Source organism: Lepidochelys olivacea, assembly GCF_965140295.1.
Source record: "Lepidochelys olivacea isolate rLepOli2 genome assembly, chromosome: 9".
Classification (NCBI taxonomy): domain Eukaryota; kingdom Metazoa; phylum Chordata; order Testudines; family Cheloniidae; genus Lepidochelys; species Lepidochelys olivacea.
The window spans coordinates 2,102,805-2,119,011 of record NC_140419.1 but is presented as its reverse complement, the minus strand read 5'-3'; the positions used below and the strand labels follow the sequence as shown (position 1 = coordinate 2,119,011).

The 16,207-nt window shown below is 39.9% G+C and overlaps 1 protein-coding gene across 4 annotated transcripts in view; it reads left to right on the top strand.

The window, feature by feature from the left end:
• Positions 1-14,695, top strand: part of OPA1 (OPA1 mitochondrial dynamin like GTPase) — an 83,683-nt gene extending 68,988 nt beyond the window's left edge. For all 4 annotated transcript variants that reach the window (XM_084638786.1, XM_084638784.1, XM_084638785.1 and 1 more), the window contains 2 exons: positions 11,503-11,580; positions 14,260-14,695. In XM_084638786.1, the coding sequence (XP_084494912.1) occupies positions 11,503-11,567 (65 nt within the window). In that variant the 3' untranslated portion in view covers positions 11,568-11,580; positions 14,260-14,695. The remainder of the gene's footprint in view (positions 1-11,502; positions 11,581-14,259) is intronic.
• The last annotated feature ends 1,512 nt before the right edge of the window (positions 14,696-16,207 follow it).

The window sequence follows — 16,207 nt, the reverse complement described above, 5'->3', positions numbered from 1 at the left end:
CTAGCTTCCAAGATGGAAGGCAATATAAAATAAAAGAAAGAAGTGCAGTAATTAATATGACCACACAAACAAACATGAGGAATAAAGTAACATCTTCTCTTTCAGAGCAGGAAGACTTGAGCAATTAGTCTGTATTCCTGACAAGCAGAGACGAATCATGGTATCAGTCCTATCTCTAAACATTTCTCTTGTTAAATTTCATCATTAAAAGAGAAGATGTCTGTCTGAAATCATAACATAAATGTTGTTGTAGATAGGCTTTACTGGTTTGTGGTCCAAGTAACTATTGAGTACAGTCCTCCTTTGGTTTGAGGACCAAAATGTATCAATTTCCAGCACTTAGTTTTTATAAAGATCAATATTCATGTTTCTGCACTGGGATTTACACAAGTAATTGCCTTTCGTAATATGACAGGTTTCAGAGTAACAGCCGTGTTAGTCTGTAGTCGCAAAAAGAAAAGGAGGTACAGTGAAGTGAGCTGTAGCTCACGAAAGCTTATGCTCAAATGAATTGGTCAGTCTCTAAGGTGCCACTAGTCCTCCTTTTCTTCTTTCGTAATATGGTTAGTCACAGAAGTTGTCTGTGCGTCAGCTGGAGGAATTTAAACCGTTTATGTATTTGGATGAGTCATCACATAGTGTTCATGGTCTGCTTTCAGTTTGTTTTTCACCTACTCCCTCCAGTTAATGGGCATGTTGCTCTGATACAGTGAATGAAAATAACAGGTTTCCTTCCACAATTAAATCTTTGCCTGATTGTAGAGCTGATTCAAGACATTTCTATTCTGTGTTGGTTCCTCATCACTGTACATCTGGGCACCTTCCAGGCATGCATTAAGCAATGTGACTAACATCTATTGTGTGCTCCATTCTGTCTCTCGTTTTGACAGTTTTAATTGGAAATCCGATACATAATGAAAATTTTGAAACCTGTGGTAGGCTCTGAGCGCTGTTTATGGTAGTGCTGTGGCATTAATTACCTTCCCTTGTACAGGGATGTGGGACCTGACAAGTTCTCAAACGTAACTAGTGTCAGGTCAAAAGTCTCAGTAGTTGTCATTTTCACCTCCGCTTAGCTATCTCAGCTTTGATACTATGCTCCTGCGTTGTCAGATATGGGGTGATAACTTCATGTTTGCCAGTCTGTAGAGCCCTGGGGACTACTCTGAGAAACACAGTCGGCTTCTGTTCTGTTTGATTGGGGAGGGGAAAATGTGTTGCTGGAAACAGTTTCATTAGCTGAGACGGGCTCATGTGCAGACCTCAGGCCAGTGTGGGTCAAGACATTGATTAATTAGTAGCCTACACTTTCATCAGTACAATGCACAATTCATGTTTTATGGGGGTCTTTTTTTTTTCCTAAGAGCATTTTTAGCAACGTTAAAATAAAATGGCAATGCTAAGTACTTGTGAAAGTATCTTTAATCTCTTCAGACAAGCTGGCTTTCTGACTGCTGGTTTTGCTCCATCCCCTAGCATGAAGTAAAGGTGGGGCTCTTAAGTCGCGGTTGATAACTTTGCTCCAATATGATTTGAGGATAAAGTATCGTTAGCGCTGGTAGCTAGATTGATTTGAGCAATGATTATTAACATCTTCTATCCAGACTCTGTTCCTAGCATCAGTTCCTTGCAGTGTTTGACCTGGTGTCATGGTTCTGGCTTATAGCATGTTAACCATACACGCTGGGGTTTCTAAATTTCCTTTGCCTGAATCCTCCCCTGAAACAGGAAGGAAAAGAGAGAAAGACCAACAGATTCTCTCTCTGTGGTGGGGAAGCAGGCTCCCCTGATGTTTCCTGTTGTGGTCTAGTTGAACAAAGTACTTGGTCAGTTCACTATCAGGAGGTCATAGAAGAGCTCATGTCCATAAAACAAGGATGTGTTAAACCAACTCCTGGAGATCTGGCTATATTTGGAGATATATAAAATGGGTGTGCTAAATATTTTGGTTTTGTTTTAGGGTTCTAAGAAGATGCTAACCATTGAAAGTAAGATCAATATCCATTGTTCTAATAGCATCTCACTTGTGCTATCAGCCATGCAGAATACCTCCTCGCACCACTCCCCATACCACCAAGAATACCAGGATTCTAGCAGCACCCAAAATGAACTGCCTGTTTTCAAGGGCTGGAAAAGTGATTTAGTGCAAACGTGCTTAAGTTTTGCCAGTAGCTCTGGGCTCCAGCTAGTAAAACATCACAGTGCTGTTTTTATCTTCCTAGCTCTGTAAAGCAAGTCTTATACACAGATGTGATTAACGCTTTTGTGTCATGATTATCCAATCCCAATAAATATACTTTGAAGTTCAAAATTTACAGAAAGTATTTATTTAATCTTGCCATATATTCACATCTATTGCATGGTACAGTAGATTTAAGAAACATATTTGATAACCGTAAATGTCAGTTTTACTATGGTGTTACCTTGGTTAGCAGCTTTGTTCATTCTATGTTGGCTACCAGTAACGAAGTGGTACACTAGCTTTTCTGCAAGCTTGCATTTTAAGTCTGTATATTTTTAATGATTCATGGATTTACTATATGAACTATTATAAATTCCATTTAAACTTCTCCAGTACTGCAGTGCTTTTATTACACTAATGAGCTAATTGTTTAAGAATCATTCACATGATTCATCCTGCTGTTCTGCCTTTTTTAAAAAACTTCAGCCACTGAAGGGCTTTTGACAAACCAATATTTATAACAGTTTGACAGCAGGATGAGGAACAGCGTTTGTCTTTGTAACGGCTTGAAGAAAGGGCCTTTCCAGCACCCAGCCATGCAGTTACAATCTTGACCTCTTTCTTATGCTGGGAACATACATACAGCAGACAAGTAGCACCTCCCATGTGTTTTCTTGACCCTCTGACTGTCCATTCACTTCCCATCTGTTTTCCAGTCTTAAAGGAACAGAGGGGGCCCTCTTCTTATAAATCTGTCTTTGCAGGTGATAAACGATGTTCTGTCTCTTTAAGGGCTGCCTGGGTGGTTTTTCCTTTTTTCTTAGTTTTAGCTTTCCCGTCGGACACATCCAGAGCAAAATATGGTATGTGAGCAAGAGGAAACTGGCAAAAAAAATGTGATGAGCCAATGTCAAAGAATTTTTTAACATTCAGCAGGACATGACCCTGCAGTGATCAGTAAATTATAGTAGCTCTTCTTAGCCTTTCGAGATTTGTGAGGTGGGAGAAGGCATGTTGATGCAAGTTTTGTAACTTGTGGGTGTAGGGGTTGTTTTGGGAGTTGACTTTTTTTGGACAATCTTTAGAACACTTCCCCCACATTGTTTTAGCAAGAACTGGAGTTTTCTATGGTCCTATAGAATATGGAAGAACGTGGCACAAAGGGCTGAACCAAGAAGAGATTGTTTCACTTAGCCCCCTTTATATTTGCTCAGTGTGGTTTTGTATATGTAACTGGGATAATGTGCTAGTTAGTTTGATGCTGGGCGTGCTAATCAGTCTGACTATAGACTGGATTTTCTGCTTACTGAAGGAAAGATGATGTGTTCATAACAGCAAATCAGAGATTTTCGTAAAGGAGTTGTAGCAAACTAACTTCTTGTGTAGAAGGAATTCAGGGAACAGAATGGAGAAAATTGACTTAGGGGAAAGATTTAAAAGAACTAAAATATAAGTGCCAGATAAAAGGAAGGACAGATCAAAACCTACGAATATCAGAAGGCTGTAAACACTCAAAAAGGAGAGGAATTATTTAACAAAGTACAAGAAGCCAGAACTTATAGGGGTTATAAGTGTCGTTTTATAGTGCCCCCATTCTACTAGGTGCTTGGTCGAAGTTTATAATAGAAGATAGGACCCTGTCGTCAAGGAGTTTATAATCTCAGACCCCGATCCTGCAATTCGATGTCTATAAATGGGCGCCATTGACTTCGGTGGGGCTCCGTGCCAATCAGACTGTAGACTCAAACCCTGAATGATAGACTGACGGACACGTGAGGATGCAACATACACCAAAAACAGGAGGGAGGAGGGCAAGGAAGCGCAAGGGTCAGAGGCCTGCCTTTTGTGATCACTCAGTTAAAGCATGCATATGTCATGGCTGTGCAAATATTTCCTCTTCTTTTTAAAGAATAAACTTTTTTTGTAGGTGATGGTTTGATACTGAGCAAAAGTTTCAGGCTGCAGGGCAGGAGAAACTTTTGGCCGAGAGATGTGTTGGTCTGCAGAATAGATTCCTATAGCGTGTTCGATGCCCCGGTTTCTTGGGTTGTTTAAAAGTAGCCCGAACAAAGAACCAGAGATCATCGAGCTGGGAGCAATCCTGTATAGGCAAGGAATGGACTAATGACCATCTCCCATTGTCTAACTTGTAAGACTGGGAGGCAGCATATCTTAGTTGCAGAGAAGACATTAGAACTCAAAAGGTTTTCTGCCAGCCTTGTGCTCGTTCCTCTAAGGCCCTGAATGAGAAAAGTCTTTTACGTAGGAAAGCACTTAAATGTACTTAAATGCTTACCTAAACAGGGATCTAAATGTGTGATTGATTTCTGAGCAGATGTTTTTCCCTCTCTACCTGAGTTTTCCTATCTGCAAAATGGGAATACTAACTGCTTCCTACAAGACAGAGATGTTTGTGTAGATTCCTTCTTAATGTTTGTAAAGTCCTAAGTATTATGATTTAGTTCACTAAGTACAGACAGCTCTGGCCCCTTTCCTACAATGTAACTGTCCATCTGTAGATTAAAAGAAAAATAGTTTTTGAGGGTTTTTTCCCTTCATATTCATCTCAGAATCAGGGAGCAGAGGCATACAATAAAGAGTAAGGGCTTGTCTACACAGGAGAGTTTTACTAGTAGAGTTACAGCAGTATAATTATGTCACTTTAACTCGTTGTGTGGACACTGTCTTATTCTGGAATAAGAGTGGCTTTTTCAGTTTTGCTTAAACCCCTTCCAGAGCAACTAAGCTTTGGAAAATGAGAAAAAATGACTCTGTGTGTGAAAGTGACACGCACGCATGCTCCCAGCCAGGAGCTGAGAATGGGTGACGGGATGGATCACTTGATTACCTGTTCTGTTCATTCCCTCTGGGGCACCTGGCATTAGCCACTCTTGGAAGATGGGATACTGGGCTGGATGGACCTTTGGTCTAACCCAGCCTGGCTGTTCTTATGTTATGTTCTTATGACACTGTTGTATTTAATGTCCACATGAGGAGCTAAAGTGCTGTAACTAAAGCAGTTTAAATTCACACTTTATCAGAGAACAGTATAACTTCCCCAAGCAGACAAGCTCTAGGAGGTTTCTTGAGTCCTAAATATTATTCCAAGGCCAGGATGACAACCTTCTTCAGAAACTCATGCTACTGCTGCCGTATGGATAGTCTAGTAGTAAAAGATTTAAACTGATCCTTTGAGTTAGTTGAAGGGGAAAGGTTACCTGCAACTCCTCTTGCTGCTGCACTACTTGATATACATACATTCATACGTGTGTGTGTAAGATATAATGTGTGTGTGTGTATTGTGACAGACCCAAGCCAGTGGGGTACAGTAGTCTGGTCGAAGGCAAATATACTGGCCACTGAATGAATAGTTTTCTGTTCCCTGAGTGACCAGAGCAGGGGTTGCCCTAGAGCAATCAGAAACCTGCTAGAACCAATTAAGACAGGCAAGCTAATTAAGACAGCTGGAGCCAATTAAGAACTTACTAGAATCAATTATGGCAGGCAGGCTAATCAGGACACCTGGTTTAAAAAGGACCTCCCATCAGTTAGTGAGGGGGCGCACAAGGAGCAGGGAGTGAGAAGGCGTGCTGCTGGAGGACTGAGGAGTACAAGCGTGATCAGGCTTCAGGAGGAAGATCCTGCAGTGAGGATAAAAAAGGTGCTGGGGGAAGGCCATGGGGGAAGTAGCCCAGGGCGTTGTAGCTGTCACACAGCTGATACAGGGGACATTGTAGACAGCTGCTATCCACAGGACCCTGGGCTGGAACCCAGTGTAGAGGGTGGGCCTGGGTTGCCCCCATCTCCCCAACTCCTGATCGGACACAGAAGTTGACCTGCTCTGTGAGCAACACCAGAAGGGAAGGTCTAATTTGGAAAGGGATCTGGCCTGTCCCCGACCCACTAGGTGGGACACAGAGACTGCGGGGATTGTTCTCCATTTCCCCCTTGCTGGCCAGTGATGAGGTTAGCTGAGTGAACAGCAGATTTGAGCCTCTAGCAAAAGCGGCCAAACTGAGAGCTGCCGTGAACCTCTGGGGTGAGCAAATCCACCAAAAAAGCGCAGGACCCACCAAGGCAGAGGAGGAACTGTGTGTGTGTAATATCCTGTGCATGCGTGTGTTTTTTTGGATATAATTCGTAGATCTGTCTTCAAGTTGCATTTCTCCATCTAGGAGTTTGTGGCACACAGCATCTAAGCACCTATTATTCTGAGAAGGCAATGTCATTGCCAGTGATGTATTGCTAGGTTGATTTTAATGTTAAATTAAGGCAAAAGTGATCCTATATTTAGTCAAATGTATGTATTTTGAAAAACTAAACAAAAATATAGATTTATATCATCAAAGAGAAGAATTAGTGAACAGGACAACTTTGTCTACAGGGATACCTCTGTGGAAAATTTCTAGCTTCTGAGGAAACTTTTCCACTATTTGTTTTCAGTCATGACAGAAATGTCTTACACTGGAAAGCTAAATTCCTCTTTTAAAAAAAGTCATTTGATTATAAAGCTGATTATTTTTCTTACTCTTACAGCATTATATGAAAAGTTTCTTTCAGATTTATTGCTTTAAGTTATTCACCCCTACCTCATCAGCTTTGCTTGGAAGGTAACTGGCTTCAATTTTAACAGCACTGCTATTGCACTCTATGCAATGCTTTTACTGGTGAGGCACGTTAATAATGTAGCTATAAAGTTGGGACCAGTAAGTAGACAGTCTGTCTTTATGAGACTGAATATTTGGGGGGGGGGGGTTCTCCTTCCTAAATTGATGTTAACAGCAAAAGTAAACCTTATCCTTGGCTGTGTCTTTCTGTATTCACTGTGTATTCAAATCCTAATTACGGATCAATTAGTCTGGTTTTGAGCCTTTTAGAGTCAGTATCAGAGGATTAATGAAAAGAAAATGAGTGGGCAGCGGTATCATTTCATGTGGAGATAAAAAGGGAACAAGCATGAATGGGTCTCTCAAGCCGCCTGAATAAAGAATTTCTTCATTCTGTGTCAGTGGAGGTTTATGGGATATTGGGAAAAGATTATGGGAATATTCATGACCAAATCAGGAGACATAATGAATTGATGTATGGAACAGCTCATCCTTTAGGTAAACATTGGGTAAATGGAAAGTAGAATGGGTATTCATTGCCTGTAGGCCTGTGTGTTTCATTGTTCCAAAGCTAGAAACAAGGGGTTTGTTATAGTTTTCCTACGCTGGTTTCACTTAAGTTTTGATCACTGTTTAACAGGTGGTGTAAGAATCATGCATTCATAACTCCACATCTGTATTAACACTATCAGAGTTATGAGAAACATCTAAATATAAACTTCAGAAGTAAATTATAACAGAACTGTAGCACTTGGAAGCCTGATGTGATATTGGAGCATTGGATAGTAACTCTGGAGAAAGTTCAGTATGTTAGAGAAGTGCGTACTTGTTAGCAGGTTAAAAGTTTATCTCGTAGTCTGCGGGTTATTTTTTAGAATAATACAATATTGCAACATAAATACCCTCAATATGTCATAGCCATCTCCTTAATGTGGACTCATGTGAAGAAGTGTCCTGGTTTGAAATCCAAAAACCTATTGGATTTTGAGGAAGTATTCATTTGCAATATAAAATGTATTGCAATTGGGCTGTTTAATTGAAGATGGGCTCAAGCCAAGAAGCTTGGACACAGATTTGGAGCAGAACCCCTGGGAAGTGTGTGTGTGTGTGTGTGTGTGTGTGTTGAGAGAAGAGGCAAGTGTTAATCTATCTCACAGCAAAGTGTGTTGGATCCAGAAGCAAACATCCCCAAACGTTGAGGCAGTTAATATCTATTGTTTCTGTTTGGGTCAATTTTAGTTATCGTCCCGTTGTTTGAATGTAAATGATAGGAGGTACTGACATACTTACCGTGAAGTATTCAGTCACTGCACTCTGTTGCTCATCAAAATAAGTATCTCCAAGAATTTCAAATTATCATTGTACTAACCACAGTTGTATCAATACGCTTTCTGCCGTTATGCTAAATGAAAAGCAAACTAAATAGCAGGGCACGATTACTGTGTGTTGCATTATGGGTTTTAGAAAAAAAATATATTTTACCTGTTGATTAGTATCTGTTTCAGAGCAATAAGCTGTATTCCTACCGCGAATACAAAGCTTAGTATGAATATATTATAACTTCTTGACAGACTTTTTAACTGTTCTATTTAAGAAATTTTTTTTTCAAAGAGTTAAGTTACTTAAAGACCTCATAATTATTACAGTTAAGGAGTCACTTCAATTCTATCCAGGTGTAAAAACTGATAAAGTGCTTATGATAACTATGGAGGCAACTTTAGTATGTCTGTTCTCTAAACAACCACAACTGCCGAACTGCATTCTGGTGGAATAAACATTGGCTATCCTGGTACTTTAACATGCCTTGATCGAAAAATTAAAGTAGATCTTGTTGGCACAAACCGAACCCCCCCCACACACACACTTTTTTTTTTTAAGGGTGAACTCATAAATTATGGATTTTGTTGATGTTGTGAATTTCCAGCACTGGACTATTTCACTAACCAAGGGTTGAACAGGAAAAATATTTGCATTTAATGTTGTTAAATCTGTCTGCTTTCAGTGAGACTAATAGCTTGATAAATATAAAAATCATATTTGAGGAAAGAATGTTGGACTGAATAAAGCAACCCAAACTAAAAATAAGTAGTTCAGAATTACATTACTCCCCAAAGCAAGAAGTATACATCATAATTACAAAAATAATTGTGATGTGTTTGTCAAATATAATACAAAATTAGCCTTTGAAAGAGATCTGGGTTGTGCGCCGCGCCCCCCCCGCCCGCAGAAACAAAAAAACAATCTTTAAGCAGTTTTGAATCCAGCAGTAGCATGTTGTCTCTAGCAACATGGCTTTACTGAGGGCTCATCTCCAGTCATATTTTAAGTCTTTGGGATACAATCCTGATCCTACTGGAGTCAATGGGACTTGTGCTATTGACTTTAATGGGACCAGGAACTTACCCTCTGTCCGTATCTGCAAGACTAGAAATTATCTGGACCCAGGATAGCTAAAAGGCTGTCTCAAGCTCCAAGACTTTGGTTGCCCTGAATAGCACTACTTCTGAGGGATGCATATGAATGCACTCAGATTAACAAAACAAACATACATGTCATTTCCCAGGCAGGGGGCGGAGGGGATTGGAGAGAAAGCTGCACTTGAAAACCATACATCTCATTATTTTAATTTTTAGCTCTGGTAAACATTCAGACACCCATGTTCATCACTGTGTATAGGACGAGTATAGACTAAGATCGCCTGAAGTCTTTAATGAAATGCCTTTTGGTAGTTTTAGCCCAGTGTAGGGTAGTCAGGAACACAGGTCAGCACACACTATCACTAAGTTCACTCTGGTGTACAGATCCTTTCTTTGCTCATTAGAATGCCCCATGACAAAGTTGGTTAGGAGACTAAACTACGTCTGGTCTTCAAGGGGGTGGTCCAGCCAACTTGAGGTTGAGGTCATAGAGAGACCGAAGCAAGAGCTTACCAGGCCAGGCTGTTAACATGAAATAAAGCTGACTGCCTTGTTTTACTGTATCTATTTCAAATGCTAGCCAAATAATGTTAACAGCTTTGTTTCAGTTGCAGAATTTTTCTTTATTATTGGAGTATATTTTACATCACTCTTAAAAAATCTGGTCCGCTGAAATGTCCTTTTTATCCTACAATGATTAATTTGTTTTTGTTTCTGAAACACACTTTGGTGTAAAGTATGAGGATTAGGTCATTTCATTGCTAGATGAAACGATTATTTTTCCTAGCTACCTCCTACAAACACTCCCTCGGGTGATCACACTTGGTGCTTGCTCCCAGCTGCACACGTACCCTGTTCAGTCATGTACTTTGGTTTTTTAAAATGTAATAAGTAGCTGGGAAAATGAAGAAAACTACTAATGGAAGAAGATAACCAGAAGCATCCCTTGTAACCTCACAAAGGGAATTTGGGGCTTTGTCCCAGATGATATTCTTAGTTTGTTAAAACTAGATTTGAACATTTGCACACTTTTGCTGAACGCTTGATTTCCGGATTATTCTAAGTGCAATGATCCACTTCTTCCCTTTCCTTCACACACTTAAAAAGGAGTAACTGGCTCTACGTAGGTTTACAACAGAGGGTTCTCAAACTGCGGGTTGTGACCCCTCAGGGAGTTGGAGCTGTCAGCCTCTACCCCAAACCCCGCTTTGCCTCCAGTATTTATTATAACGTTAAATATAAAAAAAGTGTTTTTTAATTTATGTGGGGGGGTTGCAGTCAGAGGCTTGCTGTGTGAAAGGGTCACCAGTGCAAAAGTTTGAGAACCACTGGTTTACAAGAAGGAACTTCAAGCAGGGGGAGAAAAGCATGGAGGCTTTTCAATCCCATTAAGTTTTAAAGTCTGTTCTGTAGGTCACTGCAGTTTACATATAACATGTAGACACTACAGTGAAGGGTGTTGTACAAGATCTTGAGGGGGAGAGAGGGACACAGTGATGGTAAAAAAAAAAAAAAAAATCAAGGGTTTGGGTTTTTTAAAATTTCCTACTGACATTTTGTTTTCAGTGACTGCATGTAGTTTTGTCCTGCTAGTGGTTTTGCTGATGGGGAAAATGATTCCAGATTTAGAGGTTTTGCAGAATATAATTCTGACTGCATCGTTTTGATCAGTGCTGAGATGCAGGGGACCAAGCGTAGATATGTAATTGAATATTCAACTCAGATAGGATTCTTCACTCCAAGCACTGTGTCTTTTGTACCAGGTCTATTGCACGTTGAGGTCTGATTGCTTGAAATTCTACCTGTTAGGTCACTAGCTTTTAACTGTTTCTTGAATGATTAATAGTGTTTGTGCTACTAATGTGGAGAATAATGATATTGGGCTAAAAGAGAGAGGGATTAGTGCACTTTACTTAATGGATAACAACTCCCACTGTATAACAACAGGTGCACAGTTGACTTGACATGTGTGAGCCAGTGGAAATCTGAGCTTTTCAAAACATAGCTATTTCAGTATCAGATTGCTTTGCTGCATTTTGGAATTATTAAATTAGCATTTATGGAAAAAGGTATATACTTGGAAAAGTTCTTTAAAGAAAAAAACAGCCTGAAAAGATAGTGTATGTATTTTTGTCTGATGCAGACACTGTTCACAAAGGCATTCAGTGCATCAAACATTTAGGATAATGATTGCTTACAGAATTGGATTTTGTTCTGCTTTATAGTTGAGGTTTTTTGTATCTATCCTCAATAAAATAGCAAGAAATTTGAATGGCAATCTTTTTAATCTTTCTAGAAAAAGTTCGGGAAATCCAGGAAAAACTTGAAGCCTTCATTGAAGCCCTCCATCAGGAGAAGTAGATTGTTCAAGCAGGTACAATGTTCTTACTGTTCTCTGCACGCAGAACAACCCATCACACACAATGCTGAAGGAATTGTTTCCTGAAAATCCATTTCATTTTACAGCTTTCCCTTGCTTCTTTCCTTTTTTATTTCAATTTTCAGTGCTATGATTCTAGTCTTTATAACAGCAAAAGAATGTGAAATATAGTATAAGTGCTTTTAGGTTAAAGAGACAAGGCGGGTGAGGTAATATGTCTTTTACTGAACCAACTTCTGTTGGTGAGAGCGACAAGCTTTCGAGCCACACAGAGCTCCTCTTCAGGTCTGGGAAACATACTCTGAATGTCACAGCAAAATGCAAGGTGGAACAGATTGTTTAGCATAAGGAGTTAACACGTATTGTAACGGACCATTCAAGGTAGAGTGGCCTGTAAACACCTCTGTAGTCATAGGACAAAAAGAGAGGGTTAGAGGGTTACAGATTGCTGTAATAAGCCATAAATCCAGTATCTCTGTTCAGCCCATGATTTTTGGCGTCTAGCAGAGTAATTAATTTAAGCCTCTGGGCTTGTCATTTCAAAGTGTTGTGCAGGTTTCCTTTGAGAATGAGGACTGAGAGGTCAGATATAGAGTGATCACTTTGTGAAAAGTAAAGGAGTACTTGTGGCACCTTAGAGACTAACCAATTTATTTGAGCATGAGCTTTCGTGAGCTACAGCTCACTTCATCGGATGTGAAAAGTGTTCACCCATGGGTGATAGGGTGTTTTTGTCTTTTATCATATTCCTGTTTGAGTTCATTCGAGGGCATAGTGATTGTCTGGTTTCACCCACATCCTTGTTGTTGGGACATTGAGTGCACTGGATGAGGTACACCACGTGTTGATAGGCATGTGTAGGATCTATGAATCTTGAAAGTTGTGTTGGGGGGGGTGTTGATCATTGTAGCAGTAGAGATATGACTACAGGTCTTGTATCTGTTGTTCTGGCAGGGTCTGATGTCACTTTGAGTTGGTGTGTCCTGGTCTGAGGGAAGCTTGCTTCTGATGATGAGCATGGAGAGGTTGGGGGGTTGTTTGAAGGCCAGAAGTGGAGGTTCAAGATAATAGAGTATCCGTTGTAGTTGTTGACACCTTATATGGTAGGTGACAACTAGGGGTGTGAGGTTGGAGAAGGTTTTATTTCTGTATTGAAGCAGGTTCTCTTGGGGTATTTGGGTGGCCCATTCCATGATACAGTCTACTTCTCTTGTGGTATGTCCTTGCTTGGTGAAGACAGTTTTAAGTGTGTTAAGAGTATATCCCAGACTTTCTCCTCTGAGCATCTTCCGTGTTCTCTGAGTGTTTGGCTGTAGATAACCTATTTCTTGGTGTGTTTGAGGTGGTTACTGGATCTATGAAGGTAGGTGTGCTGATCCATGGGTTTCTTGTATATAGTTGTCTCTAGGGTTCCATTGTTGAAGCTGACTGTGGTGTCCAGGAAGTTGATGCTCATGTGGAAGTGCTCCAGAGAAAGGTTAATGAGTGTGTGGTGGTAGCTGAAGTTGTGGTGGAAATCTCTGACGGAGTTTAAGCTGTCTGTTCAGAAGATGAAAATATCGATATATCTCAGGTATATCATTTGGTGACATGGTGCATTTATTTGTCCAGAAATTCTTCAAGGTGGCCCATGAAGAGGTTGGCATTTTGGGAGCCATCCTAGTACCCCAAAGGTTTGGACAAAATATTTGGTTTTGCATGTAAAATTGTTATGGATGAGGATGAAATGAATGAATTTGGTGATGTGTTTGGAGTGGATATGTGAGGCTTGTCCATTGTCTTGTCAATATTGGAGGCAGGCAGTCGTGCCATCATTGTGAGGGATATCGATGTGTAGGGAAGTGACATCCATGGAGGTTAGGATGGTGTTCTGAGGGAGCCTGTTAATATTGTGGCATTTGTGAGGGAAGTTGGTTGTACCCTGGAGGAAGCTGGCCCTTTGTGTGGTGAGTGGTTTGAGGTTGGTTTGTATGAGTCCCAGTATTCCTCCAGTAAGAGTGCCATGGCCAGATATGATGGGTCTGCCCTTGTATGTAGAAGGGGTGGGTATGTGGGGAATGAGTTTGTCTTGGAGGTGTTTGAGGAAGGATTTGATGATATCCTTAAGTTTCTGGGTAAACTGTGGTATGGGGTCATCTTTGAGTTCTTTGTAGTAGGTGGAGTCGGAGAGCTTTTGCTGTGACACTGTGAGTTCCTTTCCTAGACCTGAAGAAGAGCTCTGTATGGCTTGAAAGCTTGTCTCTCTCATGAATAGAAGTTGGTCTAATGAAAGATATGACCTCACCCACCTGGTCTCTCTCGTATACTGGGACTGGTGCAGCTACAATTCTAGGTTAGTTATTCAGGTCTCATGAAACAGCTCTAAGATACACTTTGAGTGCACAGTTTGTATCAACATTAAAATGTGAGATCAGTTATAGCTCATTGTAATCAAAATGTGACGATACCTCTGTTTTTGTAAAGGATTTTGAGATCCTTATATGAAAAGTGCTAGATAGTGCACGGGAAAATTATTATTGTCAGCACTCAGATCTGAGTGTCACTTTCAGATTTCATTCATGTCCATCACCTAATTCTTGTGTTAATTCTCAGAGTATATAAGGCATCATGACTGAACTGTATAGTATAATTGCACCTGTTTTTAATTACATTAATTGCCTTTTTATATTTCAGCTGCACTTTTACCATAAGAATGCGGGCCTTTACCAAAATGCATTGCACAAAGAAGACTGAATGAAATGGCTGTTCTGTCCCATTCTTCTTCCTATCGTACCTTTTTGAAGCATCCTGCGATGTCAAAGGGGGTGAAGGAAGTAATTTCTCCCATTGGACTGAGAAGTATTGAACAAAACCTCCCATTTGAATTTTTGAAGCAAGACAAACATGGCCGCAGAATCCATTTTTTGTTGTGTTGAAATGACGAGAGGAGGGAATGCCAAAGTTGCCCAATTAAGTTCTGTTCCTGAGAGGAAGGAGAGGCTTTTATTTCTTGGCTGCGGTCTAGTGTGGCTGTACTGGAGCAGATTCATACCTTGCTTTTATCCAGTGTCAGTTTCTTGCCTGCAAATAATCCTGGGAGTTTGAAATAAAGATTTATCATTTGTACATACATGAATGAATGCCCTTCTAACTAATATTGTTTGTATCTGTATACGGTATGTGAAGCATCCTCAATCACTAGGGTACACCTTTAAATACATTGTGGTGAGAAGGGAGATCTGAGAGAGAGAGACTTTACTTAAGCACTTGCGCTTGAGCATTATCCAAGGAATTCTGCCAGTTCCTGTATTTTGAAAAGTACAGGCTGTCATTCATTGACTCCTTAAAAAGTTTGGCTCAGGAAATGATGTCAACAGCTGCTCATTTTATGGCTGCTTTCCTAGTAGATGATGATATGCTGAATCATAGCCAATCACATTTCATTTTGGGGGTTGCCTGGACACTAACTGGGTTTCCTGTTAACTTTTCCCATATCCTGTTGGAAAGTAAGCTAATTATGTGTGTGGGTAATACAGTAAAATAATTTAACAGTGTAACTCACTTGGTTTGACCCTCTCAAATAAACATTTCAGAAAAAAAAAATCAAAACCAGATTTTTTTATATATATTTTCTTTTTACTGGGGACTTTAAGGCCAAAATTGCTTTAAAGTCGTGTAATACACAAGATCCCTTCATAGCCACTTGCTTTGTGTAGTTTAGACAGGTATAAATGTTCAGTGGTTGTCATTCCTTCAGTCTGTCAGATTGCCCCCAACGCAGTCTGCAAGTGACATACAAGAGCTTGGTGGATTAAACAAATATTCACCAATTCTTTGAGGTGTCACATAGAATTTTGCTCACTTGATTTTACTTGTTTCTTCTGTTATCTCGTCTGCCAGTTATACATTTTGTGTAATATAAGCCCCACATAAATGAACATCGTCTTTTTTTACATATCTCAACTTAGCTTCTATTGCTGTTAAAATTGTCAATGAGACAGATTTAAGAAAATGATCTAAATACAATTTCACAGATGTCCGATGACTTTTTAAAGCCCCTTTTTATTTTTCTCCAGACACTCTTAATACAAGTGTAGTAATCCAGCTAGAATTGACAGACGGTGCTGAATACTGCCCAGGAAGAGGATGTTAGACAGGTTCAAAACAGTTCATTGTGCAATTACCCCAAAATGTAGGTTAGGAAATTGACATAGCCTTGTATTCTTCCCTCTGAAAGAGGCAAACGATTTGAATTACTAGTAATTGAGAATGAGAAGGAATAAGTATGTAAGAACATTTATCGTTTTGATTCTCAGACACAGAGAGCAACTGGAACAGGAAACCCCTAACATTTGATAATCAAAAATAAAACTTTAAGCACCACTGTGTAAAAAAAACTAACGTGTAGGTTTTCATGCAGTGGTGCTTAAAATTAAACATGGCAAAATAATCGAACAGATTGAGCATTGGGGCTTCTCTTTACTTAAAACCACTTGATTACGGGAAAGATAGTGCATTTTAGAAAAAAGGTAAATTGGTTTATATGATCTTTTGGCACAGACTGTGGGTAACTTCAGAAGTTTAAGTTGTTTCCACAACTGTGAAGGAAAGCAGATTCCCTAGACTGTCTGTCACATGAATG